The sequence below is a fragment of the Panicum virgatum genome, chromosome 8N (genome assembly GCF_016808335.1).
Source record: "Panicum virgatum strain AP13 chromosome 8N, P.virgatum_v5, whole genome shotgun sequence".
NCBI classification, from domain to species: Eukaryota; Viridiplantae; Streptophyta; class Magnoliopsida; order Poales; family Poaceae; genus Panicum; species Panicum virgatum.
The window spans coordinates 15,272,466-15,298,947 of record NC_053152.1 but is presented as its reverse complement, the minus strand read 5'-3'; the positions used below and the strand labels follow the sequence as shown (position 1 = coordinate 15,298,947).

Sequence of the window (26,482 nt, the reverse complement as noted above, 5' to 3'; positions counted from 1 at the left end):
ATGCCATGTACCACCCGTCCACCCCTAGTTGGACTGCTTCTGCCACCAGCACGCAAAGTAGGATATGCCCGGTGCGGCTATGCGCTAGTGTGCTCCCAATAGCAAACTCCTCACCGCCACCTCCTTCGGCCGACATCGCCACCCTACCGTGACCCTGTCAATTGGCCATCCAACAATGTCCTGCATACGAACTCAACCTAACATGCCACCACAACCTAATAGGAGTCCTAAGCAGCACGAGGAACGTGCAAAATGTGTGGTCAACTTCACACATGTCCTCACCATTGAGGCGTTGGAATTTTTCTCCTCTAGCTCGCCGTCGACCTGGTCCATATGCGCAGAAAGCTTTGATCGCCCATCACCATCGAAGGTGTGGTGCGCCTCTTCCCACAACCACAACGGAGATGCTCCACTTTGTGTGTACAGTGTATCCACTACCCTACACATCTTATGTTTATGTATATGGATCATACAATCAACTGAATTATGCAAAAATTAACTGTCCTGTTGCACACTGCACGACTTTGAATTATGGATTCTTGGTTCAAACTTCTAATATACCACATATTAGATTAAAATGTCACGAACCCAGCAGTTAAACACATATCGACAGTAAACGGCAGACACATGACACATAGGATGGTCTCCACTGATAAGATATCTTTAAGGAAAAAAAGATTTCTTTTTGATAAATGGTAATGTAAACTAATTACATTGGTAAAATTTGCGGTGAACCTAATGGAGATATACACAATTTCAGAACCGGTATACATATTGTTCAGATGACTTTTACCTACAATGGACCACCTCCAATTCTTATTTGAGATGGCATGATTTCCCTAAACTTTGATCAGACCAACGGGGCCTTATGCACATGAAATTAATTATTGAGAGAGCAAAATCCTAAAAAGGGATCATATCATGATCCGGATGAATATTTGGAGGACTCCACTGGGGTCGCAACGACCTCTGGGAGCAATCTAAGATGCCGATGTCTCGGCATCTCCATTATCAGAATTTGATGAGCCGCCGCCATTTGCCATCTCTGTATCACCATCACTCTGTCCCATGAACAAGTCCGCCTTGCTACGCCTTAGCAAGCCAACCTTCCTTTGTTCTAGAGTAAAATAAATGAACATGCTATGAGTTTAAGACGTAAATGTGCAAACACTTGAAATATTTAAATTCTCGGTCATACTTTTGCTGGTTATTGTGTTGCGAGTGACTGCTAAGAAGTCCTCCCAGGTGTACTTCCTCAGTTCTTGCTTCTCTTCCTCAGAAAGTTCAAAGTTTGGCTCCCTTCCACACATAAAAGCAGCCCTACACACACAGTAAAATTCTGGCTTTGTCAAATTTCGATTATTCATAATAATAGTAGGTGAACCATTAGCTATGCTACAAATTAGGCATCCACATTGGATTAGAGCAGCATCATTCGATTTTAACAGAGATACAAGGCTGTGTGCCATATTGCACATGCCCCTAGAACCAAATTAAGAATCAGAAAAGGTAAACAACAGATGGCAAAACTTACTTTAAAATATCAGCCAATGAGACAGCATAACAAAGAACACCATCAAACTAAACAAAACTGTGCAGCACAGTAAGAATTGGAAGGCTCGGAAAGTCACATCACTGAACAGTAAACTCTGACATACTGACATGTTGAATCATGTTCTACTTAGGGAATAAGAAGAGCTAACTTTACAGGTGAAGCAGATAGATACAAATTTTTTCAGTGCCTCAGATACTATCAAGGAAAGTCTATCACAGTATCACTCTTTCCTTCAATTGACAAAAACATGACACTTAAAGTTAATGGAATATGAACCTCTCGCTGCAAAATCACGTATCCACCTTGTCCTTGGTGATCTGCAGATCTATAAACGGTTTTCTAAAATGTGCTTCTGTGGCCAAAAAAGAGTACAGGGCAACCAAAGGTGAAAAAATCATGCAAACACGGTAGTTGCAGCGAACACAACTAAAAGTCTGAAATAAGCTTGCTACTGTGGATATTTAAACTATAGTGAATGCATGCATGTCATACAATGATGAACTAACTGGAGTTTAAACTGAATGATAGAGCTATGGATGGATAACAGCATTCTTATAATCCTAGGCAAAATATACTATGCCAGCAGAGTAGCTCATTGCTTTGTACACCAGCTGGGCATATATCAGATCTTCGACATGCTATTAGCATTAGCTTGTGTTGGTAAAAGGTCTATCTAAGAATAAAAGATTGAAATCTTATGGTCAAACATAAGTGTGCAGTCTTTAGTATAGCCCAATACCTATCATAAAGCCGGGCTGCTTCATCCGGTGTCCCAACAGTACCCAAATGAATCTGTTTCTTGTCAACTTTTATGGCAGCCTGCCATTTCATATTCTTGAAGTAAACCCCCCTCATAATGCATGGCTCTTGATCTACATACTGCTTTCTTCTATGTCGTTTTCTGCACTTGATTTCCTTGCCTGAGTGATAAGGAAAGAAAAATGCAATGTTCTGATCAGCTATAGAGTATAATTGTCAAGATCAACTCAAGCTGATAAAGGTAAGACACAACAAAGAAAAGGAACAGGGAAGTCCTCTAGGGGGAATCTAGAGGCCCTAAAGAAACATCCCCTAGACAGATATATATGAAAAAATTTGTCACAAAAACACACTCTCTGCAAACTATATTCTCCAAGGAAACTTAGCGCACGACAACAAAAAATGACACAAGTTCTTTACAGGATTACCAGTGCAGAATTCTAAAATATCATCTTCCATGTAAGAAGTATCACAACCACAAGTAACCTGAGCTTTATGTGGAGAAATAAATGCTATTGATACAGAATAAGAATGAAGTATGAACCTGGATAATATTGTGTTTTCTCTTTGAATCATCAGAACCATTTGAAGATTTTGTGAGCACATCAGAAGTCTTTGTCTGCGACAAAAGGTAAATTTCGCTAAAAAATCATATTTGTCGTTGTAACTAACAAAATTTTAGTAATGCTTGAAGTAGAATGCAGGTCCTACAGAATGTCACTTGAAAACTCATCAGGTTATCTAAAGGACAAATGGATACATAGGCAGGTAATATCAAACACAAACTAGTTATTTATATATACTAGACCATTTGGCGCGCATCATGATTGCAACAATAGAATTATAAAAGTGGACATGCATTTAAGTAAAGATACGACCAAAACGAGATATAACTATGTGACTTTAAACTAAGAAGTGGAGGACAAAATGATGTAGATACATCCTATTCTACTTCAGTACTAAAACCTAAAAGCATGCATAGGAAATCATGTACAAAAAGTACATTCTACTTCATAGAATGGTGCATCAACAAACATTCCAATTATTGTTGATTTATTTACTAATAAACACTTTCCATTCATCAAAATTGAAACCCCACTGATTTTCCTATTTCTATATTTTTACATAAATACAAAAACAGGTGGGATAAGTATAGAAATGCGACAACGACTTTTCCATCTGTTTTCATCCGTATCAATCAAATACTTGGTGCTATTGCTTAAAACGAGATATAACTTGGTGCTGAATATTTGATTTTTGCAGTATGTCACGGTCAACTAGTGCCAATCCAATTTCAAAAAGATATGAGTTATACTGGTGGCACTGGCACCACTGGGAATGAATGCCAAGCTTGTCAGTGATTTCAGCTATGTTCATATTGTTTGGGAAGATCTTATTTGTTCACGAACACCAGTATCACAACATCATGAAGCTAAACTTCTTCCATCAACACTGGCGCCGTTACTAGGAACACAAAACCTAGTGTGGTGACGCTAAGATATGTCCACACTAGGAAAGTTTATTCTCACATTAATGCTGATTTATCTAGTAATGGTTCTGGATCTCCCTACTTGGGCTTTGAAAGCCATTGATGAGATTAGAAGAGATTTTATGTGGAAAGGATGTGAGAGGAGGTCATTGTTTGATTGTCTGGCCTAAAGTTGCTAGACAACCTAATCTAGGTGGGTTGGGAATCTCCAATCTTCAGCTTTTGGGATGGGCCCTGCGTTGATTGCTCAAAAAAAAAAACTGCGTTGGCTCTGCCTGCAAAACACTGAACCTTATAAACCACGAGCTTTCTTTCCTATCAAAGCATCACCCAAAGTCAAGGCTTTTTTTGCTCTAGCTGTTGTTTCTTCAGTTGGAAATGGCAGAAACACTCTATTTTGGACTGATAAATGGCTGGCTGGTTAGAGTTTCGAGCATTCCCTACCACATTTATTTGGTGCAATAGCTGCAAGAGCAAAAGGTAGAACAGTGTTTGATGCTCTGAATAATAGGACATGGGTCTCTGATTTAAAAGGAGCACTCATAGTACATGTTTTGATAGGATACCTACAACTTTGGGAACTTCTTGAAAATGTGGAGTTGCAGCCAGATGTAGCAGTCAGTACTCCACAAAATCAGCCTATGAAGCTCTTTTTATTGGATCCATCCACTTCAGTACTTGGGAACAGATTTGGAAAAGCTGAGCTCCAGGCAAGTGCAAGTTCTTTATGTGGACAGTTGCACACAAGAAGTGTTGGACGGCTGATCACCTAGAAAGAAAAGGCCTCCTCCACCCGGTGGTCTGCCCTCTCTGCGACCAGTCAGAGGAGACAATTGATCACTTGCCGGTCTCATGTGTTTTTTCCCGACAAGTCTGATTTACTATTTTGTAAGGTTTTTGCTTACAGGACCTTGCCCCATAATCAGTGGAGCTATCCTTTGAAAATTGGTGGGATTACATAAGTAAGAGAGTTTCAGATCAAGGAAAGAAAGGTTTAAACTCGATTGTCATCTTAGGAGCTTGGGCCCTGCGGAATCATCGGAATTGCAGTGTTTTTTATAGGGCCAGTCCTAGCTTATCCAACATTGTTGCAGTCATAATTGATGAGTTGTTGCAGTGGTCCTTTGCTGGCGCTCGAGGAGTTCCATTCCTCCTTTCCCAAGCAGCTGCATCCACTTAGGTTTTTGCTTGGTCTCACTAAGAGAGAGAGAGTAAGTTCTTGTGTGTGTTTGTAGGGCGGATTACAAGCCCTTTTTTCTGTAACTTTTTGGAGGTTATTTACCCCTCTTCTTAATATATTGATGCGCAGCTCTCCTGCACGTTTGAGAAAAAAATCATGTACAGATTTGAACCTGGTGGGTGGAGTAGTCATACACTTACAACTTCACCACAGCACCGCATCAATGGTACTTTTAGTCTTTTTACGCAAGGTCGTCCTTGTGCATACATTGAATGAGGCAAATCAAGTGCATCATCCCACCAAAATATCTTGCCTAACGTACTTAAAGGTTTATGTTTTTGTTGCAGACTTTCTTCCATAGGATGAACTCTAAGGTTTCAGATCAAGATATCATTATCACACTTCCAAAATCATAATAACACATCGTGGCTGTACGTCTATGTTTGAAGGAACTCACCTCACTTGATGTCTTTGCTTGCTGGTGCTTATTTATGTTATCCTTTCCTGAAGTAAGCAATGATGTCAATGATGCTTTTACCTTCTCACTTGGCCATTGGAATACTTCTTTATTAGAAGATTTTGGCACGGAATGATTCTTGAACTCCGGAACAAGGCTTATCTGCAACCCAAAGGAATAGTGACACAATCCTCATTCTGCACTTTAGTTATTCTATAGAGTACGCGCTTTAGTTTTGACAGCAGAAACACTGCCTCATGTGTAAAAAGAAAATGGGAAATAGATGAGGTAATTACGCCTCTTGTCACTGATTCTTCACTGGTTCCCATTTCACCAAGCCTATCAAGGATCTCCCATAGAACAGGCCTCTTCCTTGGGTCACGATGCATGCAGTTTTGCCCCATTACAATGCATAGTGTTACTTGATGGTAAGCTGTTTCCAACGCTGTGTGCGTCCGTGATGTATCCGATTCCAACCTACTCCTCCAACCCCCAAGCACCTATAGAGATATGATTAATAACAGGGGGCATATGTATCGAATTTTTATACACAACATATATTCAGATGATACACGAGAACAGATCAACTGATAAACCATTAAACTTATAAAAAATAAAAGTCTGCTGTATAGTGAACAAAAAATAATCAAAATCATACAGCAGCAAGATAGGGAGAGCTTTATATATCTATTTTCAGCATTTAAAGTGTCCACTATGAAGACATTCTGATAACTAAGGCAACATATATGTGCTCGAATCATTCTTGGGTTGCCAAATCAGTTGCCACAAGTTGGTTAGGGGTTGTTAAAATATTGTACAAAGAAAAGGTGGGGGTCAATCGGCCATCATGGCCCAGGCTAAACGGAGATGCCAAATTAAACAAAGTAAAACTTACTGAATATGAGACTCCTAAAGAGGGCTTGTTTACATAAGTTTGAAAAAATATGTTTTTGAGTAACCAAGGGCTTGTTTACATAAGTTTGAACAAATATGTTTTTAAGTAACCAGGTTATCTTCTAAATTTCTAGTGTGTACTAAATATGACCTCAAGAATGACAACTTGCTAGTGAAAATGTAAATGGACCATTTTGTAAGAGGTTTGATAAAATTGTCCGTACACTCATTATGTTCCCGTGGTCCTTTTGGCCTGTCACTATCTGCATGATTATAATGCCCAAACTATATATGTCAGACTTGAAGCTGAATACTCCATCTTCATAATATTCTGGTGCCATGTAGTCCCTACATGATCTGAGACATTGGGATCAACATAATAAACTCAGATGACGTCCGCAAAACCAAGGAAGTACTTTTAAACAGAACTAGCTTACAGCGATGTAGTAAAGTTTTGAGATGCAGTTCGGCTGTCTTCACTCAAGAGTCTGGCATATGCATAATCCGCTATTTTTGGCACCATATTAGCATCAAGTAGTATATTCTCCGGTTTGAGGTCCAAATGGATAATAGAATTTTCATGAAGATAACCCAACCCCTGACATATTCCTTTTATTATTTGATAACGTGTGTGCCATTCAAGCCCACAAGATTCTTCTGCATATGTAAAGATAATTCTTAGAACTTATGAAGTCTTCTCGGTATTTAAAACATAAAGTACTAAAAATTCATGAACATTAGCTAACAATAGTTAAATTTATATGAGGTTTAGTTTTTTGTCGCATTATACCGATTTTACAAGAATTAGAAGTGAGATCTGTTATACTAGAACTAATAATTCTAAATAGACCTCTAGTTTAATAGGTGAATGCAGAAATTAACTACACCCAACCCAAAAGATTATAGCCCTGTCCCGAAATATCAGCACTGCTAGTTTTGTCCTAAGACAAACTATCTTAAGTTTGACAAAATTTATATGGAAGAGAAACATATACCGTATCACATCAAAGTACATTATGAAAATGGATCCAATAATACAAATATGATACTGTAAATGTTATTATATTCTATATATTATAGCTTACAGTCAAATGTAAGATGGTGTGACTTAGGATAAAACTATAAATATAATACTTATATGTTAGGATGGTAGAAATACCAACAATAACGCTAAACTAATATATATCAAGCATACCAGTAATATATCTCTGGAGGCTTCCATTATGTAGGTATTCGAAGCAAAGTAACATTTCCTGTTGTTCTACACAGAAGGTTTTCATCCCATCTTTGATACCCTTAGGTTGCGTGTGCACACAGTAGCCCAAAAACCTTACTATATTGCTGTGCTTAACTGTCATTAGACAATCGATTACACGAGCAAATTTTCCATCTACATTTCCATGCTGTCCATACAGCCTTTTCACAGCAACAATCACATCTCCAAGGATTCCCTGTTTAACTGCCCTTGTTAGCATAACACTATTTACATGAATTATGGACACATAATAATGTTTATGAACTTATTTAAGAACTAAAGTCACCTTGTAAACCATTCCAAATCCACCTTGATCGATCTCTTTCTCACTAGAGAAATTATTTGTGATGTTTTTCAAAAGTGATAAATCAAGAGTTGATGGCTTTGCGCTTTCATCTCGTAAAATGCTCACCAGCACATGATGTTTACTGTTTTCATCTGTCAATTATAGGAAACAGTATTCTGTAAAATAAGACCAGCCATGTTTGCTTATATTTGGAATACCGTCAAAAAAAACTTAATATATAAATGTCACATGCGTGGAAATTTTGCAGACCAACTTTGATATAGAACCACACAGTGGAACAGGGATGCTGGATCGAGCTATGACTTCTTAAAACATTACCCGACATAGGACAAGTAAGCTGTTGTTATACCTAAAATGAGGTGACTGTTCTGTCAAATTAGTAGAATATTTTAATTAAAAATCAGATTGGAGCACAAAGCATTTGAATTTGGAACTACTGAAACTGGTATTTATGTGCGCCCTAGTTTGTGTTTCTATCCTCTGACAAAGCTACCTGATTTCAGGTGACATGAAGGCTGGTAAGCCGATGGCAGATCGAATACTCCAGAGAACCTAGAATCGACTGCTGAAACACGGTAAAACCAGTCAGATCGATTGCTGAAAACCGGTCATACTAGTGCTATGGTGGTTTGCCCAATAGCACTCGAGCCTATTGCTACCATACCTTGTTAGGTCGTTCCTAGACAAACAATTGAGGTTGCAAAATTCTTTCCACCGTATCTTATACCTCTGTAGCATATAGTGTGCCGCCTATTCCTCCAAAAGGGATGGGTATGAATGTGTTCTTGATTACTTCAAAATATTCAAGGATACTAAGAACCATTGTTTTAGTTTATCAATTTTTGATAAAGATTTGGCTAATTTAGCTTCTTGTGGTATATGTTCATAACTTAAAGAAAGAATAGAAGGATATCATTTTTCTGTTAACCAAGTGCAAATAAGAGCCTTGGCTCTATAATATTGGCTTAAGACAATACTAAGGAAAATCACAAAACTCATCAGTCCAATGTGCATATCGTTGGTTGTGAATCCAATAGTTCAAACGATGACAAGAAAGATGTGTACGTTGCTGAAATTGTATGGCCATCTAAAGCTAAATCATATTCTGGTCCTCTCTTAAGCTAAATTACAAAGGAGGTCAGTTTTACTTCTAATATTTCCATGCATGATTGCATAATTGATGAATTATTTTGGAATGGACACATCAATATATGACATGCTATATCGCCACTGATGAGTTGAAGTGATGTCCATATTGTAACTGACATATCTCTTTTTCACATGAACTAAAGATTGCAATGTTTCCCATCGACAGGTAAAATCAGCCCTCGATGAATGATGATAAACTCTACATGAAATGCAAGTTGACAAGACAACCTTCCCTATCAATACTACTGGTTTGCACAATGCCAAGGTGCTGATTTGGCCGGATGAACCCAAAGGGGATAAGAGAAAAAATGTGATCATTGAAAATCACTATAAAAACATCTGAACTTAAGGGGGGGCAAGTAAGCTCTTCACGAGATGGCCTAGCCTTTTTTTTCAGACGCAAATCTATCAGAATGGTTCTGCAAATCGGTCAGATTGGTTTTGGTCAGGGCAAGCCCACAATAATCAAGTTGAAGCGTCCCCAAGTTGGCACTTGGGAGATGAATCAAGCTAAGGTTCATGGGAAGCTTACAAACCAAAAAAACAACCTTTGATCAACTTTTAACCAAGTATGTGAACCAAAGGACCATTCTTAACGATTGGCTTCTAAAAAAAAGCATCCAAGGTCACTTCGACGCCATGATGCCTTGGAGGGAGTCCACAAGGTGGAAGAATAGTCTTACCACTATTTACCCTCCATAGAATCGGCATCCAACAATGCCTTGGGCACCTCCATCATCATATTCTCCATATCTGACATGGGACTATGTTGAGATGTGGGTGCTATACCCAATGGAATATCCACCATTTTCATATAGGATGGGAAGCATATAGGGGAACTGTATTTGACAAGATTTCGTGTCCTGTGCAAAACTGATTGGGTCCTCACCAATCAAGTCAAGAGCAGTAACCTTGACAGGTCAGAGCGGACTCAAGCTGGCCATAGTGGATTTCCTAGAGGCTGTGGAAGTTTTCATACCTCCAAAGGAAGTATATTGCATCAAGAAGGAAGATGATGTCGGTGTTTAGCCACCAAGCCTGCTCAGGGATACCCCAAGCAGTAGGATTGTAGATAAGGGATCAACTAGTTCTGGAACCGATGGTGCAAGGAACACAAGGATTTAGACAGGCTCGGGCCGCGAGGTGTGTAATACCCTACGTCATGTGTGGTTGTTTGTATTGCCTTAGAGGTTGATTTGAGGTTGTATGTTTTGGAGGGGTCCCTGCCTGCCCTTATATAGTCTGGGGGGATAGGGTTACATGGAAAGTCCTTGCCAAGTACTTATAGATTCCTACTCCAACCGGATCGGGTGGTTTCCTTGTACTCCGACTAGTTCTATGCCTAATCATGTAGTTACAATAGAGATAAGGTACATGTCATGTGCTATCCCTTATTCTAGAATATTCCACGCCTGTGAGAAGTCCCGCAGCCCCGAGTCTGATAGAGGAGGTGCAGGCTATGAACATTGACTTAGAAAGGACCATAGGCAATGATGTCATACATATTGGTGATATGCATGTGGATGTTAATGATGTTGCTATGCCTAATGATCATGAAGCAAGCAGCAACAATTCATCCTCCAAGTACATACAATCGAGGCGGTGCCCTCTGGGCTTGACATGTAATTAGAAGTTGTGCCTTCCCGAACTGGTCAGACCGGTTTTGCCTGAAGCTGTGCAGTAAATTGAACCTCTAGCGCTAGTTTCAGTTCCCAGAATAATGATGATGGGGAGTTGGTGGATTATGGGTCTTGTCCACATGGCAACAACAAGGAAATTATATTCTTTCGGAGGAAGATATTGATTTTTTGTGGCCCAAGATGTGGTTTTCTAAGAATCCTAAGGGGTCGAATTTCCATATGAAACCCTTGTACATGAAAGGGCACATCAACGGTAAATTGGTATCTTGAATGCTCGATGATGGTAGTCATATCATGGACTTGATGCCATACTCTTTGTTCAAGAAGTTGGGTGGTTTGGATGAAAAACTTGTAAAGACCAACATGACAATTAGTGGTGTAGGAGGAGGCAATCCTATTGGCACTAAAGGAGCCACCTCTATGGGGAGTGTGATTGGATACATGCAAATTAGTGCATACCTTTTACTTTGCATCAATTTCTGATTAAGTTGATAGGCGATGAGGTTGAGATAATTCATGCAGATACTTTAGCTTTTGTTGCTACAATTGATACTTCTTCCATAGGCATACATGATAATTTCAAAGGCTTGTCAGGTTTGATCTTTCTAAGTACGAGGTTCTTAGTGGTATTAGAGATAGCTTCATTCCTGTTGTATTAAAGCCATTTGAGAAATGGCTAAACCATTTGATGTGATTGTAATGGATGCAAAATCAAATTGGTTGCAACAACGACCTCACCACTATCTAGCTCTTAAGAACCATACGTGTGAAGCCATTGACGAATTTGATGATCTAGAAAAGTTAGGTAAAGGGTTTACATCGGTCGATCCTTTGGAAGAGGTTGACATTGGGGATTGTATCGTCCCAAGGCTGATATTTGTAAATAAAAATTTGCAAGCTCATTATAAAGCTAAATTAATTTGTTATTGAAAAATGTTGATTATTTCCCTAGAATATCTTGTGATGCGTGCCTATTAAACCTGGTTTCAAGCCTTTTAAGCAACCTACTAGACATTTTAATCATGTTATCTATAACCAACAAATTAAAAAGGAGATTAATCGATGGGTAGAAGCATGATTTATTCGGTCTTGTAGATATATTGATTGGATATCTAGTATTGTACCAATTGAGTAGACGAATATCCCATGACTAAAGACATTAATAATTAATAAATCTACACCTAAAGATGATTTTAGAGATCTTAGTGTTTGCATTGATTTTACAGATCTTAATAAGGCTACTCCTAATGATGAATATCCTATGCCTATAGCCATAATTAATTAATGATGCTTCTAGACATAGAGTTATCAAATATCTGTGGTGGAAGAAGATACGTCTAAAATGACCTGTAGATGTCTGGGTTTTAATTTGTCAGCTTATTTGACTTGGTTATAATGACATGTTTCGACGAATGCTAGCGCAACTTACCAAAGGGCTATAATTTTATTTTTCATGACTTGCTTGATGTTATCCTAGAAGTTTATATTGATGACATCATGGTGAAATTTGCTAGATTAAATTTTCGTTTGGCTAATTTGTGGCTTGCTTTTGAGAGGATGCATCATAATGGTTTAAAGAAGAATCCACTGAAATGTGCTTTTGTTGTGTCGGTTGAAAAATTTTAAGGCTTTATTATTCATTAAAATGACACATAGATAGATCCTAAGAAAATAGAAGCTATACAGAAGGTGCAAGCTCCTACATGTAAGAGAGATTTGCAAAAATTTGTAGGCAAGGTGAATTACTTGTGAAGATTCATATATAACTTATCACGGAAGATTAATGCTTTTACACCTATAAGGAAGGTGCAAGCTCCTATATTTAAGATAGATACCTAACTATGGAGGCAAAACAACAAGAGGCTATTGAGAAAATCAAATATTATATGTATTCACCACCTGTGTTCATGGAGCCTAGGAGAGGAACTCCATTTAGGCCTTATGTGGGTGTAGAAGACAAGACTTTGGTGTTGATTTGACTCAGGAGATAGAAGGAAAGGGGTATGTTATTACTTTTGTAAGCCGATGACTCTTCAATGCGGAGACAAAGGTACACATTTATTGAAATATTATGCTTGTAACAAATGGAGGAATTATTTGTTATGTAGTACTTGTATAGAAGCATGTCAAACCAATCTTGTTAAGCATATATTGCATAGGTTACTTTTTGAGCGCTAAAGATGGAAAGTGAGCTTATGCACTTATTGAATATGATTTGGCTTGTAAATCTTTAAAATCTATCAAAGACCAAATTGTAGTGAATTTTATTGTTGAGCATCGGATTGACAATGAGCATGATTTAGAAGTCGACTATATTACTTTCACACCATGGAAGTTATATTTTGATGGATCGGTTTGTGATGATGGTCACGGAACTGGTGTTGTTCTTATTTCTCCAAGTAGTGCTAGTTTTAGATTTCGAGCCACTTGAAAGAATATCACACTAACATTCAAACCGAACATGAAGCACTTCTATTCGGTTTAGAAATTTTGCAATCCATGGGTGTAAAGCATGCGGAAGCACTTGGTTATTCATTATTAGTAGTATAACAAGTGCCTTATGTATATCAATACTTCAACTATTCATTAAGTACTTATTTTGATAAATGCCAAGATATCACATATTGTTTTGATGAGTTTGTTATATATACCAAGGCAAGTGAATGGAAGAGCTAATATTCTAGGTGCAACAAGCACTAGGTTCTAAAGTCGTGAAGAAGTATTTTCAAGACAAAAGGTTGATGTACAGACTGGTTGGACTGCATTGTCAAACCAGTTCGATCGCTCTGGAAAATGGCCTGACCGATTTTGAAACCATCCACTCCAATTCTAATAGTACTAACTCGGCCATGAAATCTCCTAAATTTGATTAGGCCGAATCTAGCGATTATTTGAAGGCCAATTTGGATTATCTGAAGGATTATAGTTGTGGTGGTGATAGAAAATTTTGATGTTTAGGATTTAAATACACTGACAACAAGTTCTTGCTAAACCGTCGAAGACTTGCTTATTAAATGCTCTGGCTAAAGTGGCTATAGGAGAAGTTCATGAAGGCATCTACGGAATGCACCAATCAGCTCCTAAAATGAACTGGTTGCTTAGGAGGGCCGATTTCTCTTGACCTAGTATTAGTGCCAATTGTTTCCATTATTACTAGGGATAAGAAGAGTGTCAAAGGTTACGTAATATGCAATTGGTGCCTACTGCGTTCATGCATCCTATTATTAAACCATTGCTATTTCGAGGATGGGGATTGAATTTAATGGAGCAAATACATCCTCCTTCATCAAAGTGCATCACTTTGTTTTGGTGGCTACGTATTTCTTAACCAAATGGACAGAGGGAGTTCCCCTATAGAATATGAACACTTCAGGAGGTAATTAAATTCATTATTGATCATATTGTCCATTGATTCAGAATTCCGCAAACTTTAACAATGGATCAAGGTACATCATCCATATCTAAAGACGTACGTGAGTTTACTCAACCCTATAAGATTAACTTGCTCAATTCATTTACATACTATCCTCAGGACAATGGTTAGGTCAAGTCTAGTAATAAGAATTTGATTAAGCTCATTGTTGACGGTCCTTAAGTGTTAAAATCAATCATCAACTCCAGCAGCTTTTCATGACATTTCATTCACCAAACTTAGATATAGGGCTTATAGCTAATCAGTTCCACGAGTTTTGGTGAATTGTGATCTGCAGGCACCCACAGTTGAAAAGAAAGGTAAAATACAAGTGAACTTAGAAGAAATGCACAGAAAATCCCGCCCTGCGTTTCACTTACAAAAAGGGCCCACATGGCAGAGCAAACAAACGCGCCAAGGAAGATACACCCGAAGATCATCACAAGGGCCCACCTATCAATGAGCCAAGGGAAGGCTGAGCCAAGGAAGTGCCATGGGTCGGCCAACCCCAAGGTTCGGCCTAACCTGGACAGGCACATGTCTAGGTGCCCCTTGACGTGGAGTAGCCCCTAAGAATCCTCAAAGTCGTGGATATTGTTTCCATATGAAGAGGAGGATCAAGAGGGAATATTCTTAGCATCTCCACTCCCTCAAGTCACCTCCACCACTATAAAAGGACCCTCCTCCCCCACACTCCGTCATTCATTCACCACTCATCCATTCTCATTCCACATTCCTCCCAACATTCACACACTAGTTGAGGGTGAAGTGATGTAGTGGAACTCCACTTTGGGCCCACTTGTAGGATAGGATAGGGAGTGTGTGAGGAGAAGTGTGGATCATAGCCGGACTTGTCGGCCTCGCTTCTACCTTGTACCTCGTCAGGTATGAATCACTTGAGTAAGTACCTGAGTTTATCTATTGTGGTTTTGTTCTTGGTATAGTTATACTTTGTTGTTACTCTCTTGCGGGTTCATCGTCCGTTCTTGTAGTGGATGCTCTAGTAGAGGGCCCCCAATAAAGATGGGTAAACCCTGATCGCCACTAGAGTAGTAGTCGAAGGTAGACGTGGTGTCTAGGCTCTAGATTACCTTTGTTTGCTCCAAGCCCCACGGTGCTGAGGGGTAGACGGCGGGTGGTGACAACCCTATCCATCCACCATAACGCAGTTAGCGCATTCCACCACATTCGGGCTTGGTTTGTAGTGCAATAGCTGGAGGGCCTTGGCAGACAAGGGTCAGACCGGAACCTGAAGTAAGCGAATAGCAGCAGAGTGTAGCTTTCATTGATCCTTACCCTTAGATAAACCATGCTACCTAGACTATCACATCTCCTGTTCTTCTGGCTAAACTAGTTAGAATACCATTACACCTCCGTTCCCTGAGAATAAAAACGATACCCTTAATACTCTCCGGGTGAAATGCTACAACTGTATATCCGTGCGCATGAGGATTCATCTGTAATCGTTAAGACATACCACCGGCATTTTTTGACGGTGTCGCTATTCTAGTGGCGACCTTAAGAAATGTCAACACTCATAAAAAAGAAAAATAGAAGATAATCCTAGGAGGTGACATGAGGTTTTGTCTGAAGCTTTATGGGCTCATCGCATATCTAGACATAGTGTTGTCACTTAAAATTGGCACATACTAAGATAAGTGAGATTAAGGCTTGAATAGCCACTTCCATGCTAACGTTACTATTTCTGCAAGATTGGCATGTGTATGTGTTTTGCAGGCCATGAACGTCATAGTTGAACATTTGCACATGATTTCAGTGGAGAGACAAAGAAGCAACTGAAGCAACAACAAACTGAGGTCTAAACATGAGTTTAAATGTGCCAAAATGAAGGCCTCGTTGAGATGCTCAAAATTGATATATGGATCACCTGATTTGGAGCCCTGATGCAGAAGTTATGGTGTCCACAAGATGCTCATAGAGCTCAAAACGGAAGTTCCGGGTTCTGGATGTTGGTGGTTACGGGTTTGACACCTATACACGTCAAGAAATCCCGAGGTTCCGATTTAGCGATCGGAACATCTAGTTTTTACTAAGGAAGTCCCAAAGAGGAGTTGTAAATCAGTTCTAAGTCATTTTATGCGTGCATTTGACTCCTCATGGGGGCAGACCATCCCACCCTACATATATGAAGGGCCACGGCGATTGAGACACATCCAATCAAACCAAACACTATGCATTTACCTTTTACCTCTAAACGCTAATATTTCTTCCAACCTCTTGTGTTATTCATCTACTGTTCTCCAGGACCATAGGTGGTGTCCTAGGCTTGCTAGCCATCTTAGAGCACGACCGGCGACGTCCAGGCCCTGATGGAATCCTTCCCGGTGAGAGCATTGACGACCTTTACTCATTTGCTCATAAATTAGTCATTCTTTGTCATGTAAGCACGTTGGCTATCCTTTGCTAGTTTGCTTGTAAACCTAGTTGTCCTTCACCACATAAGCATGCTAGTTATTCATCTAGGGTGAGCGTTTCATGCTTTTCAATCCAAACCCTAGAAAATTTGGAACTTCCCATTTCTACAAACCGGAACATCTGATTTCCACCAAGGCTCAGCGAGGAGAGCCTATGGGGGTTGCATGTTCAGTGCTCGGTGTTTGGTGTTGCATGTTTTCACGTCAACACAAGATGTTAGATAAATTACTCCTTTTGAGCTTGCATATAGTCAAGAGATTATTTTTCCTCTTGAGGCAAATCTAGGCACATATAGATTGGCCAAGCAAAATGATCTCTCTGTTGTTGATAACCATGACTTGATGATGGATAATATTCATAAGGTGATTAACAAGAGGTTGAGGGCTTTGAAGGAGATTGAAAGGACAAAATTGGGTTTGCTAGATCTTACAACAAAAATGTAAAAGGGAAGTCATTTCATGTGGGTGATCTAGTGTGGAAGCAATTCTACCCCTTACAATGAAGACCAACAAATTTGGCAAATGTCTCTGTCTGCGTAATGGGAACGAGGGGCCCCATAACCCCGGACTCATGCGCGATTAAGGAGGACGGGGCCCGCCAGCCGCGTCAGCCGGCAACGTCAGCCGAGCGCGGCCGTGGGCCTCCACCATGAACGTCCGCCTGCAGGAGGCGGGCGCCCACCAAGAGCGGGCCGGGCCCAACCCGGTGCGGGAAGCCCGGTGAGACGTTTCCTTCCCCTCGAAGACACCCGCCTGGTAAAAGGATCTTTTTACCAAGCGGTTGCAGTGCCTCACCACCGGACTCCATGCAGAGCCTGAGGGGATGCGCGGCTTCCTCGTAAGAACATCATGATTATGAGGATGTCGTGTGCTCAGAAGATAAGACGATAGGCGGCGGATAGCTTATCTCTGAGCTGCCCATCCCATCGGCCTAAAGATGGATGGTGGCTAGGACCCACCGACATTTACCGCGCCCCCGTCACAGTAAAAGCCAGAGCCACCCCGGGCGACGCCCCGGGGTTGACTTGGGTCTCCCCGGACCAGGAGGGTACATGGGACAACCCCGGAGGACACCACGTGGCCGCACTCGCGCCGCCCCGGACGCCCTCTGGGGCACCCCAGCAGCGTGTGGACCAGCCAGACCACCCCGGAGCATCTCAGGATAAGAAGGCCCACCAGTTAGTGTCTAAGGCCACCCCGGTTCTCCCCGGAGTCACCCAGAGCACCTCTGACACTGGCGGGACCAAGAAGACTGCTATGGAGGGCACGACAGAGCGCCTGCCTGCCTGACAGGGGCAGGGCAGCCTGGAAGACGGCGCCCGCCTTGCAAAGAGTGTGTTCACACCAGTTAGAGAAGCAACAAAGAAGGCAGATGTAGTCTATAAATAGAAAGATCCCAGGACATGTAAAGGGACTGATCCTTTCGAGACCCAACTGATACACAGGTTCTGGGCTTGGGCTCTCCAACTCGGATCACCAAAGAAACAATCACAACACACACATGACGTAGGGTATTACGCCTCCGGGCGGCCTGAACCTGTCTAAAAACCACTGTCTCAACCCGCTTCCTTAGGGGAGATCCTTGCACGATTTATACCCCTGGCCGAATCTCTAAACGGGGGTTCCCTTGAATCCCTGCTAGCGGTAATCACCCACCGTCAGTCTCCAAGTTGGGAAGGTCCTTACAATATTATCAGGGTGATCTTTGGAAATTCTTAATCGGCAGAGATATTGCAAGGTGAGCATTTGCCTAGGGCTTTTGATTGTATATACTTGAAGAAGTATTATCCGAACGCGTGGCAATAAACTTGATGTAGGTATGGCCGATAATTATGAATATTTCCTTTGGGATCCACATGGTTGATGATGTATTCTTTGTTGGGCATCATCCTTAGGTTTTTTATAGTCTTAGAAATAATTTTTTAGTGTGCAAGCTTACCTAAAAAAAGGGAGCATATGTTGACAACCAAAATTGGCAGGCCTGATAAAACAGGTCAACTAGTTTATAGAACTGGCCACTAGTTTTGGTGAGTTTGTCCAAATATAGATTTGACTTCAAAGTTGCGTAGCTCTCATGGAGATGATCAAAATGCATATGTAGATTGCAATTTGCACTTCGCTTAAGGCCTCAAGAAAAACTTCACCAAATGAAATAGGCAAGACTGGATTGCAACCTAGCAGACAGATTTTGGTCTATGTAATCTGAGTGGGAGTTGTATTTCAACACAAAATTTGTAATAGATTTTATTTCTAATAGGGCTCAACTTCTCCACTATATAAATATGAAGGATCACACTGATTGATGGCAACCAAGTCAAATCAAACACAAGTACCTTTATTTTTATATCCAAACCCATCTCATTTCCAAACTCTAACTGATGTTTTTCTTGCGTCTCTATGACGTTGGAGGACGTTCTAGGTGGCATGCTGATCCCAAAGCAACCCTAGGTTCACCAGCCCTGATAGGGTCCCTCCCAAACCGATGTTCTAGGTTTTTGCGGTGCAGCTGACGGAAACAGCCAAGCCAATTTTGAAACTGGTCAGACATGTTCTACATCAGGAGCATCACGAGTTGATTCATTGCGATCCGTGCGTGCTAGCACTTTTGGTGTGTTGATTGGATTTTGCGTCAACAGATAGCTAGTAATCCTAGTGCATGTGTGTTGGGTGTCTGGACAATGTACGAAAATTATATGCTTTCTATAAAAGCAGTAAAAACCATTATCTAAAAATAATATATTTTGAGTGTTTGAGTACCTAGATGTCAGGATAAGTTTAGGATCTAGATGACACTCTAGTGCAAGTTTAGGATCTAATAACCCATTTTGAGAGTTCAGGTATCTGGATGACATCTCATGATATGTTCAGGGATTGCCCCTGCATTTTACGTAAATTAGTTGTGTGGAATATTTTCTACTAGTTTTTTAATATATTACATAGTACTACTACACAATCATTAATAAATCCGTTGTGTCATGTGTACTTTTCATTCAAACCATGATATTGTTGTGAAATACAATTACCTGAACCAGAATGACTCCAAGGAGTGTCAGCACATCGAGAAATCCTGACAACAATAACATCCATTATGTTATAACAGGACGAGACAAGAAACAAACAAACAAATGGTAGCAAATGATGTGCTTTATATTCAATTAATTCAAAGAATTACATGCACGGAATGGTAGACCATACATCTATTTCCGTTGTTGGTATTACATTATGAAGTTTTAACATGTAGCTGCGGAATGGTAGACCATACATCTATTTCCGTTGTTGGTATTACATTATGAAGTTTTAACATGTAGCTACAACTTGAACTTAATTCCATAAATTGTAAATCAAATGCGTGTCACCAATCAACTGTCTAATAATAAGCATTCTCATGAAACATCAATTATGATTTTTATAGCGTGTAGAAGAGGATTAGAGGGAGGTGAAGCAACATGAGTTTAAAATTTGGGGATATGAACTGTCATTGACATGCCACTCATAGTATTCATTTTCCTATGCACTAGTATAAACAATGCCCATATGGAAGATGCCTGATCTCTCAAGGATTCTTTAGAACCATTAGCAATTTTGCTAGCTCTAACGAATCCAAAGAATAATTATCTACTAATATCTTAGGCAGATTTTTTCCATGAAAAATAACCATCGGAGATAAAATTTCCTAATTAATTGTTTTATCCAAACAATAGTATGACAAAATGATGATATATGAAATGGCCAAGTACAATAGCCTTGCTTTAACTATAGTATGAACTTAATAAAATGATGAAACAATTTTTAGCTCCAGAAATAATTTCTGTCAAATTTCCAACATTTACATGAAATTTCTAGCCACTGAAACAACATGCTGTTTCAGAAATTTCTGGAGAATTTTGCTTTCACGTTTGCATCTGCATTGCTTCAGAACTGCCGTAGCTTTGCATCTAGGCTCATTAAGTGTATTGTCAGTACGTGAGTTTGGTAATTGCTAGAAAAGAGACCGATGGGTTATTTCTTCATGTAGGCGTTGTTCATTTGAAAAATAATTTTAAGACTCTTACAACAATCTGGTCAATTGTTAATAATAAAATTGTTAGTGCACATATAAATAATACTTTTTCTGTTCCAAATTATAAGTCGTTTTAGCTTTTCTAAGTCCATAGCTTTTGTTACGTACCTAGATATACACTATCCCTAAATACAATGCAAAAACTATGTATTTAGAAAAGTCAAAATGACCTACAATTTAAAACAAAAGGAGTACTTGTGTAAGCTTTGTAGGTGAACTTAGGCCTTAGTACTTGTGTAAGCTTTGTACGTGAACTTGAGCCTTAGTTTGTAGAAACCAAAATCAACCCATCATTTTGGTCCCTTGTGCAACAACTATTGAAGGAATACTAATGTGTGTTCTCATCTATCACTTGCAATAATCATAGGCTATTTGTTGATTGGTTTTCTTAAAGGACAGCAAATGGTGAGTGTGCAGGTTAATATACAACCCTACCCTTTAGTACATAAGTACAGCCGAACACAGGGGCTCAAGCATCATTTTGTTAATTGAATCTATGTTTAAACAGCAGATAACCTTTTTTCAGCATAATGTTATTTTTCCTAATAGTAGTCATATATATATATATAATATTATAGGCCATTATTGAAGTAATCAAGAAGCGTATATATGAAACTACTATGTAATTAATGCAGGCTATTTATCTCGATGTTGTTATCATACTACATTAAAGGAAAAACTTAAGAAGAAGAAAACTCGTACTCTTCGCCAAACGAATTAACTCTTTGTAGATTGAAGCTTGTAAGTCTCGAATGTTTGCTAATCGTGGCATCCTTGAACATGGACTCGGCGGCCATCCTGTCAGATTCTTCTGCACCTGGTGCTGCTCCAATTCGGCCAATGATTTCTTGGAGGTTTAACAAGTGTTCAATTCCAACAAGAATATCTCCATACTGCTCTCCACTGTGTGCATTGAATTCTAGTTTGAGCCTCCGAAGGTTAGGCATTGTTCCGGCCAGAAAGGTAAGGCGCATAACTCCACATCTGAATTTGAGACATTTTAGAACTGGAAATGACGCACGATTGAAGATAATGCTTTCCGCAGTTGGTTGCCTGACATACAGAGAGAGAATCGTGAGTTCCGGTAATCTGGCTATGTTGTCAACATCCCCACTCGACAATTCACTAAGAGCAATTTTCAAACTGCAAAGCTTTTGGAGCTGTCCCATCCATATGGGAATTCTTGAAAAGATACAAATGGGCGGCAATAACTCAAGTCTCTGAAGAAAAACAGGCAGCGAAGACATATTGCCTGAGTAACACAGGTTAATGCTCGTGCAAGAAGCAGCTGGAGCAAGAACCATAGTTTTAAGGTTGCCAAGTTTCTCAAGGGAAGACACTAGAGCTATCAAGTTTCTCATTATATGATGCTCTAATGATGATGACGTAGAACAACAGGTAAGGTGAAGATCACGCAGATTAGTCAACTCTTCAAGGCTCCGCACATTGTCATAGGAGTTTCTGCTAAGGTCAAAAAATTGAAGTGTCCGTAGAGATCTCATTTGTCCAATACCATCGGGCAGGTTTATCACATCCTGAAGACAGAGGTGCATCAATCTCGGGAGATCAAAAGCATCTGATGGAAAGGTCGTTACTCTTGCATAGGTTTCTATTGTTTCCAGATATAGCAGTTCCTGCATCCTCGCTGGGAGTTTTACGGTCATATCTGTTGTAATCCGCAAGTAACGCAACTGAAATAATTTATTGATTCCACTAATGTCTAACTCCTTTTTATCACCCCAAAATTCAAGGATTAGAACTCGAAGTAGCTTCAACTCCATAATCGAAGGCAGACACTTGGCAAGTCCATAGAAGATGAGAGACCGCACTTCTGATAGTGTGATGCCTTCTGGTTTCGTTGCATACTTTGCACTGCTGAAAGTGAGTGACACTCGACGAACTTTTGCAGAAAGCTTTGTAATGACTTCAGAGTAGTCTATAACAGTAGTAAAATTCTCCTCCATGGACTTGCACCTAATAACTTCAAATACAGTGGAATGCACTGTGTAGAACGTCACCTCTTCTGAGAAGTCTATACAGTTAGGCTGAATTAGTCCCGTGCAGACAAGCTCATCAAAATTAAACTCTGCAACTTCGCTGGTGTCATTTCCTTCTGTGGCACTGATAAAACCTTCAGCACTCCATTGCTTCACCAAATCAGTCTTCAAGAAGGTGTACCCCTCAGGGTACATACTAAGATATAGTAGGCATGTTTTCAAATAGTCCGGAAGATTATTGTAGCTCAAGCCTACTATTTCTCTGAGCATGTCTTGTGAAGTACGATTATTCCTCATACTGCCAGATAATCATTCACTTACATGCTGCCATAGCTCTGAATTGTCGGGTTGGCCTGCTAAAATACTAGCTATGCAAATTACCGCAAGTGGCAGACCACCACATTTTTTAATAATTTCTTCTGAAACTTCCTTCACTTGTTCAGAGCATTGATGCTTGGAGCCCAATGTTCTATTGAATAGTAATTCTATTGAGTCTGTTCTACTCAATGGCTCCATCATAAATATACCATCAGATTCATAATCACAACACTCGAGAGCTACCTCCTCAATATCAGTCGTTATTAATATTCTACTACAATGAGTACCCTCCGGGAAAGCACTATAAACAATATCCCAAGAAGTTGTTTCCCATAAGCCATCAATTAGAATAAAATACCTGTCAGATTTTAAGATGTTAGAAATATGTTGTACCAGGACAACAGATAATTCAAAGTTGAAAATGATGATATACTAGAACTATTGTCTTCTCATTTTAGTCTCTCCCATGGAGTTCATTTTATTCTATATTCAGCCGGAAAAGCTAGCATGCGTTTGAGTTTTTATAAAGCTCTGAAATATTTTTATCTACTTTCCATCACACTTTAAAAGTTTCAACTATATACCCAAAGTGTGTTCGTAGAAAGTTTCTTATGAGACAGCCGTCGTTATTACAAATAGATGCCCTTTTCCTTACAATTGAACAGTTATATGATTTTTTGATTTTTTTCCTACTAATAAACAGAAAATCTGAACTTGAGAGTCTACATGTGAAGTGAATAGTACATTTAGATTTTTTTTCCCTTTCAGGATTATCCCTGTAAATTAAGTGACCCTCAACTATTGTACTTCCTTTATTTTTATTTACATGCCGTATTAGGTTTGTCCTAAGTTAAACTTGGCAAACTTATCAAATTTTTAGAAAAACTTAATAATATTTACAATACCAAATTTGTTTCATTGAATCCACCATGAAATATATGTGGATAGTGCATATGTTGGATAGTATAGAAAAAATGCGGCCGGAGGGGTGAACAGACCCCACCATTTTTCATTAAGAGGAAGCAACATAGCTTCTCCCGGCCGCGGAAAACCTCCCAAACCTCGGCCCATGCCCGAGAGGGCCAAACCTTGCGGCGAGCACAGCGATATGGATTTTTTTGCCCTAAACGATCGCACTGCACGACCGGAAAATCTGCCCTCGAGGGGGTTCGAACACCGGCCTGCAGGCAAGGGGTGCTACTGAGAGCACCTGACCACTCGGTTAGGCTTCCGTTCGCTGTTGGATAGCATAGCTATTGCTATATTTTTCTATACACTTGTTCAAAGTTAATCATGATTGACTTACGACGAACCTAATACGATATGTAAATAAAAATGAAGAGAGTATTATTATAGAGACCCTTACTAATCATGCTACATGCTTTTGGGATACCCTATGGAGCACTAGTGCACTACTGGGGGTGTAACACACATATACCTCTTCTGCTGGAGAAGTTCTCTAAGGTTATCAATAAGCTCTTGCGCTGGGAGACCATGAGGAGGTCGTTGATGGCGCTGGACCTGGGAGATGATGCTCCGGAGAAGCCTCCTTGTATCAGGCATCCTTGAGGCTCGCACAAAAGCTCGACAGTCGAACTTTCCTCCCATTTGACGGTACACTTGTTTTGCAAGAGTACTCTTGCCAACTCCCGCAGGTCCAAGTACGGATACCACTTTCATCCCTTGCTCAGCATCGTTGCTAAGCAACTTGATAAGCTTGGTGGTTGCATCATTGATACCGACAAGGTCCGTAATTGCTTGGCCGCTGAGCGTTGGTCATCAGCAACCATTGGCATAGCAGGACTGGATGCCCAGCGCCCAAGATCGTACCTGCTGTATCTATCGCGGGCGTGCTTCACCAGAGTGACAAATTCTTCGATCTCAAAGGGGATCTCTTGATTCTTTTCACCAGTATTGGAAGGGGATATTGTCTTGTCAATGTAATCTTCGATGTCATAGGACAGATCGCGCAGCTCGTTCATCCAGAGTTTGCCCATGGTGTTGGGAGCTTGCACCCTTGAAAGATTCCCAAGCATGGTATTCATTTCTTCTAGATCTTGTTTGAGGATCTGCAGTTTTTCCTTCTGCGGCTTCAGTGTGTCTGGCAGCTGATCCCCGGGAGAGACCAGCAAAGAACCAAGCTTCCCAAGAAGGGAGCCCATGGCGCCCAGCGAAGAACTGAACATCTGAACCTCCATCTCTCGTCAGAAGAAACCAAAGCATCGAGAGGAGGCCTAGCTATCCACTCCACACCATCAGCACAGCAGGATTCAAATCTGAGAGGGCAAAGGGAAACAGGGAAGGGGAGGAAACTTTGCTTGAACAACAGTGCTTCATTCGTTCTGCCAATCCATTGAATTCCGGTCGACTTAATAGAACCAGCCGATCCACTGGTTCGCTGCAAAGGCCCGATCAGCCATAGTACTAACGTACAATATCTGTGGCCCATAGCACAAGAGCACTCATGAACGGTCATTGTTACTGTACTGTAGCTCCGCACGGGCCCACCATGTTGGCCAACCACACCACAAGATGTTGTGAAGTATAGTCCCTTTCTTCTTTTCCCGTTTGTTGCTTTTTAGGCTTAGAATTACTTTGCAGCCCTTCACGTGTCGAGCAGCCCACTACAGGTCCGTCGCCCGTGAGGCCACTAGCAAACTGGCAGTCAGTGTAGACTATGCAGGCTTATTAGGCCGACGAAACAAAACATGGCAGAATTATTGAGGGATCAGGAAACGACAAAGATGCAAGACTTTGACCCGAAAATAAATAAATAACAAAATGATCTTAGAAATCTTTCTCAGTGATACGCTTAGCTTATGGTGCCACCAGTAGAAAACACGCCAAAGGTCCACCCCAAAAATATCAGAATGAAGATGAACCGGTACCAATGTTAGTATTGGTACCGGTTCATCTTGGTACCGGTACTTTTGGGGTGGATGGGACCTATGGATGAGCCTTAGGTATCGGTTAGTAACACCAACCGGTACACAAGACTCTCCATAGGTACCGGGTGGTAACTTTTACATTAGTACCGGGTGTTACCATCAACCGGTGCCTATGGATGAGCCTTAGGTACCGGTTGGTAACACCAACCGGTACCTTAAGAGCTTTAGGTACCGGTTGGTGTTACCAACCGATACCTTAGGCTCGTCCATAGGTTACTTCAAAAAAATATCTATCTTCCCATCAGATGTGATGTGTAGGCGAGATGGTCAGAAAGGCACATGCGAGGCAAGTGATCTTGAGTTCGAATCCCGGCCAACTATTTTTACCAAAAAATATAGCTTTAGGCACCGGTTCTTTTACCCGGTGCTGATGAATGCGACTATTGGTCTCGGTTACCGGGTACCGGTTCAAAAACCGGTACCTAAGGCCCATAGTAACCGGTGCCTATAGGCTTTTTTTCCAGTAGTGTGCCTTTGTTTATCAGTAGAGATTACACTTGGCTTATGGTGCCTTTCTTTTGGAGATGTTCTCTAAGGTTATCTATAAGCTCTTGCACGGGGAGACCATGAGGAGGTCGTTGATGGCGCTGGACCTGGGAGATGATGCTCCGGAGAAGCCTCCTTGTA

The 26,482-nt window shown here is 40.4% G+C and overlaps 2 protein-coding genes across 5 annotated transcripts; both read right to left on the bottom strand.

The window, feature by feature from the left end:
* Positions 1 to 662: 662 nt before the first annotated feature.
* On the bottom strand, positions 663 to 25,251 carry LOC120684564 (disease resistance protein RGA5-like). Of its 4 annotated transcripts, none has more exons than XM_039966416.1 (13): positions 24,346 to 25,251; positions 21,295 to 23,265; positions 19,556 to 19,599; positions 7,876 to 8,027; positions 7,530 to 7,785; positions 6,772 to 6,991; positions 6,559 to 6,691; positions 5,737 to 5,940; positions 5,441 to 5,602; positions 2,859 to 2,933; positions 2,295 to 2,475; positions 1,199 to 1,320; positions 663 to 1,117 (listed from the first exon to the last, which is right to left on the bottom strand). In XM_039966416.1, the coding sequence occupies exons 2-11, from the start codon at positions 22,884 to 22,886 to the stop codon at positions 2,428 to 2,430; spliced, it is 2,886 nt and encodes a 961-aa protein (XP_039822350.1). In that variant the 5' UTR covers positions 22,887 to 23,265; positions 24,346 to 25,251; the 3' UTR covers positions 663 to 1,117; positions 1,199 to 1,320; positions 2,295 to 2,427. The 4 variants fall into 4 exon arrangements, with proteins under 4 accessions (XP_039822350.1, XP_039822348.1, XP_039822347.1 ...); XM_039966414.1 differs by lacking the exon at positions 663 to 1,117 and adding an exon at positions 8,390 to 8,458; XM_039966413.1 differs by lacking the exon at positions 663 to 1,117 and adding an exon at positions 8,390 to 8,461 and having other exon boundaries at positions 24,346 to 24,683.
* Positions 24,584 to 25,105, bottom strand: LOC120684820 (disease resistance protein RGA5-like). The gene has a single exon (XM_039966686.1). The coding sequence runs from the start codon at positions 25,103 to 25,105 to the stop codon at positions 24,584 to 24,586; it is 522 nt and encodes a 173-aa protein (XP_039822620.1).
* Positions 25,252 to 26,482: the final 1,231 nt, after the last annotated feature.

Bases quoted from the DNA above. Each gene is read 5' to 3' on its own strand.
- LOC120684564 (XM_039966413.1), bottom strand. From the start codon at position 22,886: ATGAGGAATAATCGTACTTCACAAGACATGCTCAGAGAAATAGTAGGC. The intron at 8,462-19,555 runs GTAATTGTATTT...ACCGTGTTTCAG, and splicing joins TTGGAGTCATTCTGGTTCAG to CAGTCGATTCTAGGTTCTCT. The intron at 5,603-5,736 runs GTAATTACCTCA...TTTGGGTTGCAG, and splicing joins AAGAATCAGTGACAAGAGGC to ATAAGCCTTGTTCCGGAGTT.
- LOC120684820 (XM_039966686.1), bottom strand. From the start codon at position 25,105: ATGGAGGTTCAGATGTTCAGTTCTTCGCTGGGCGCCATGGGCTCCCTT.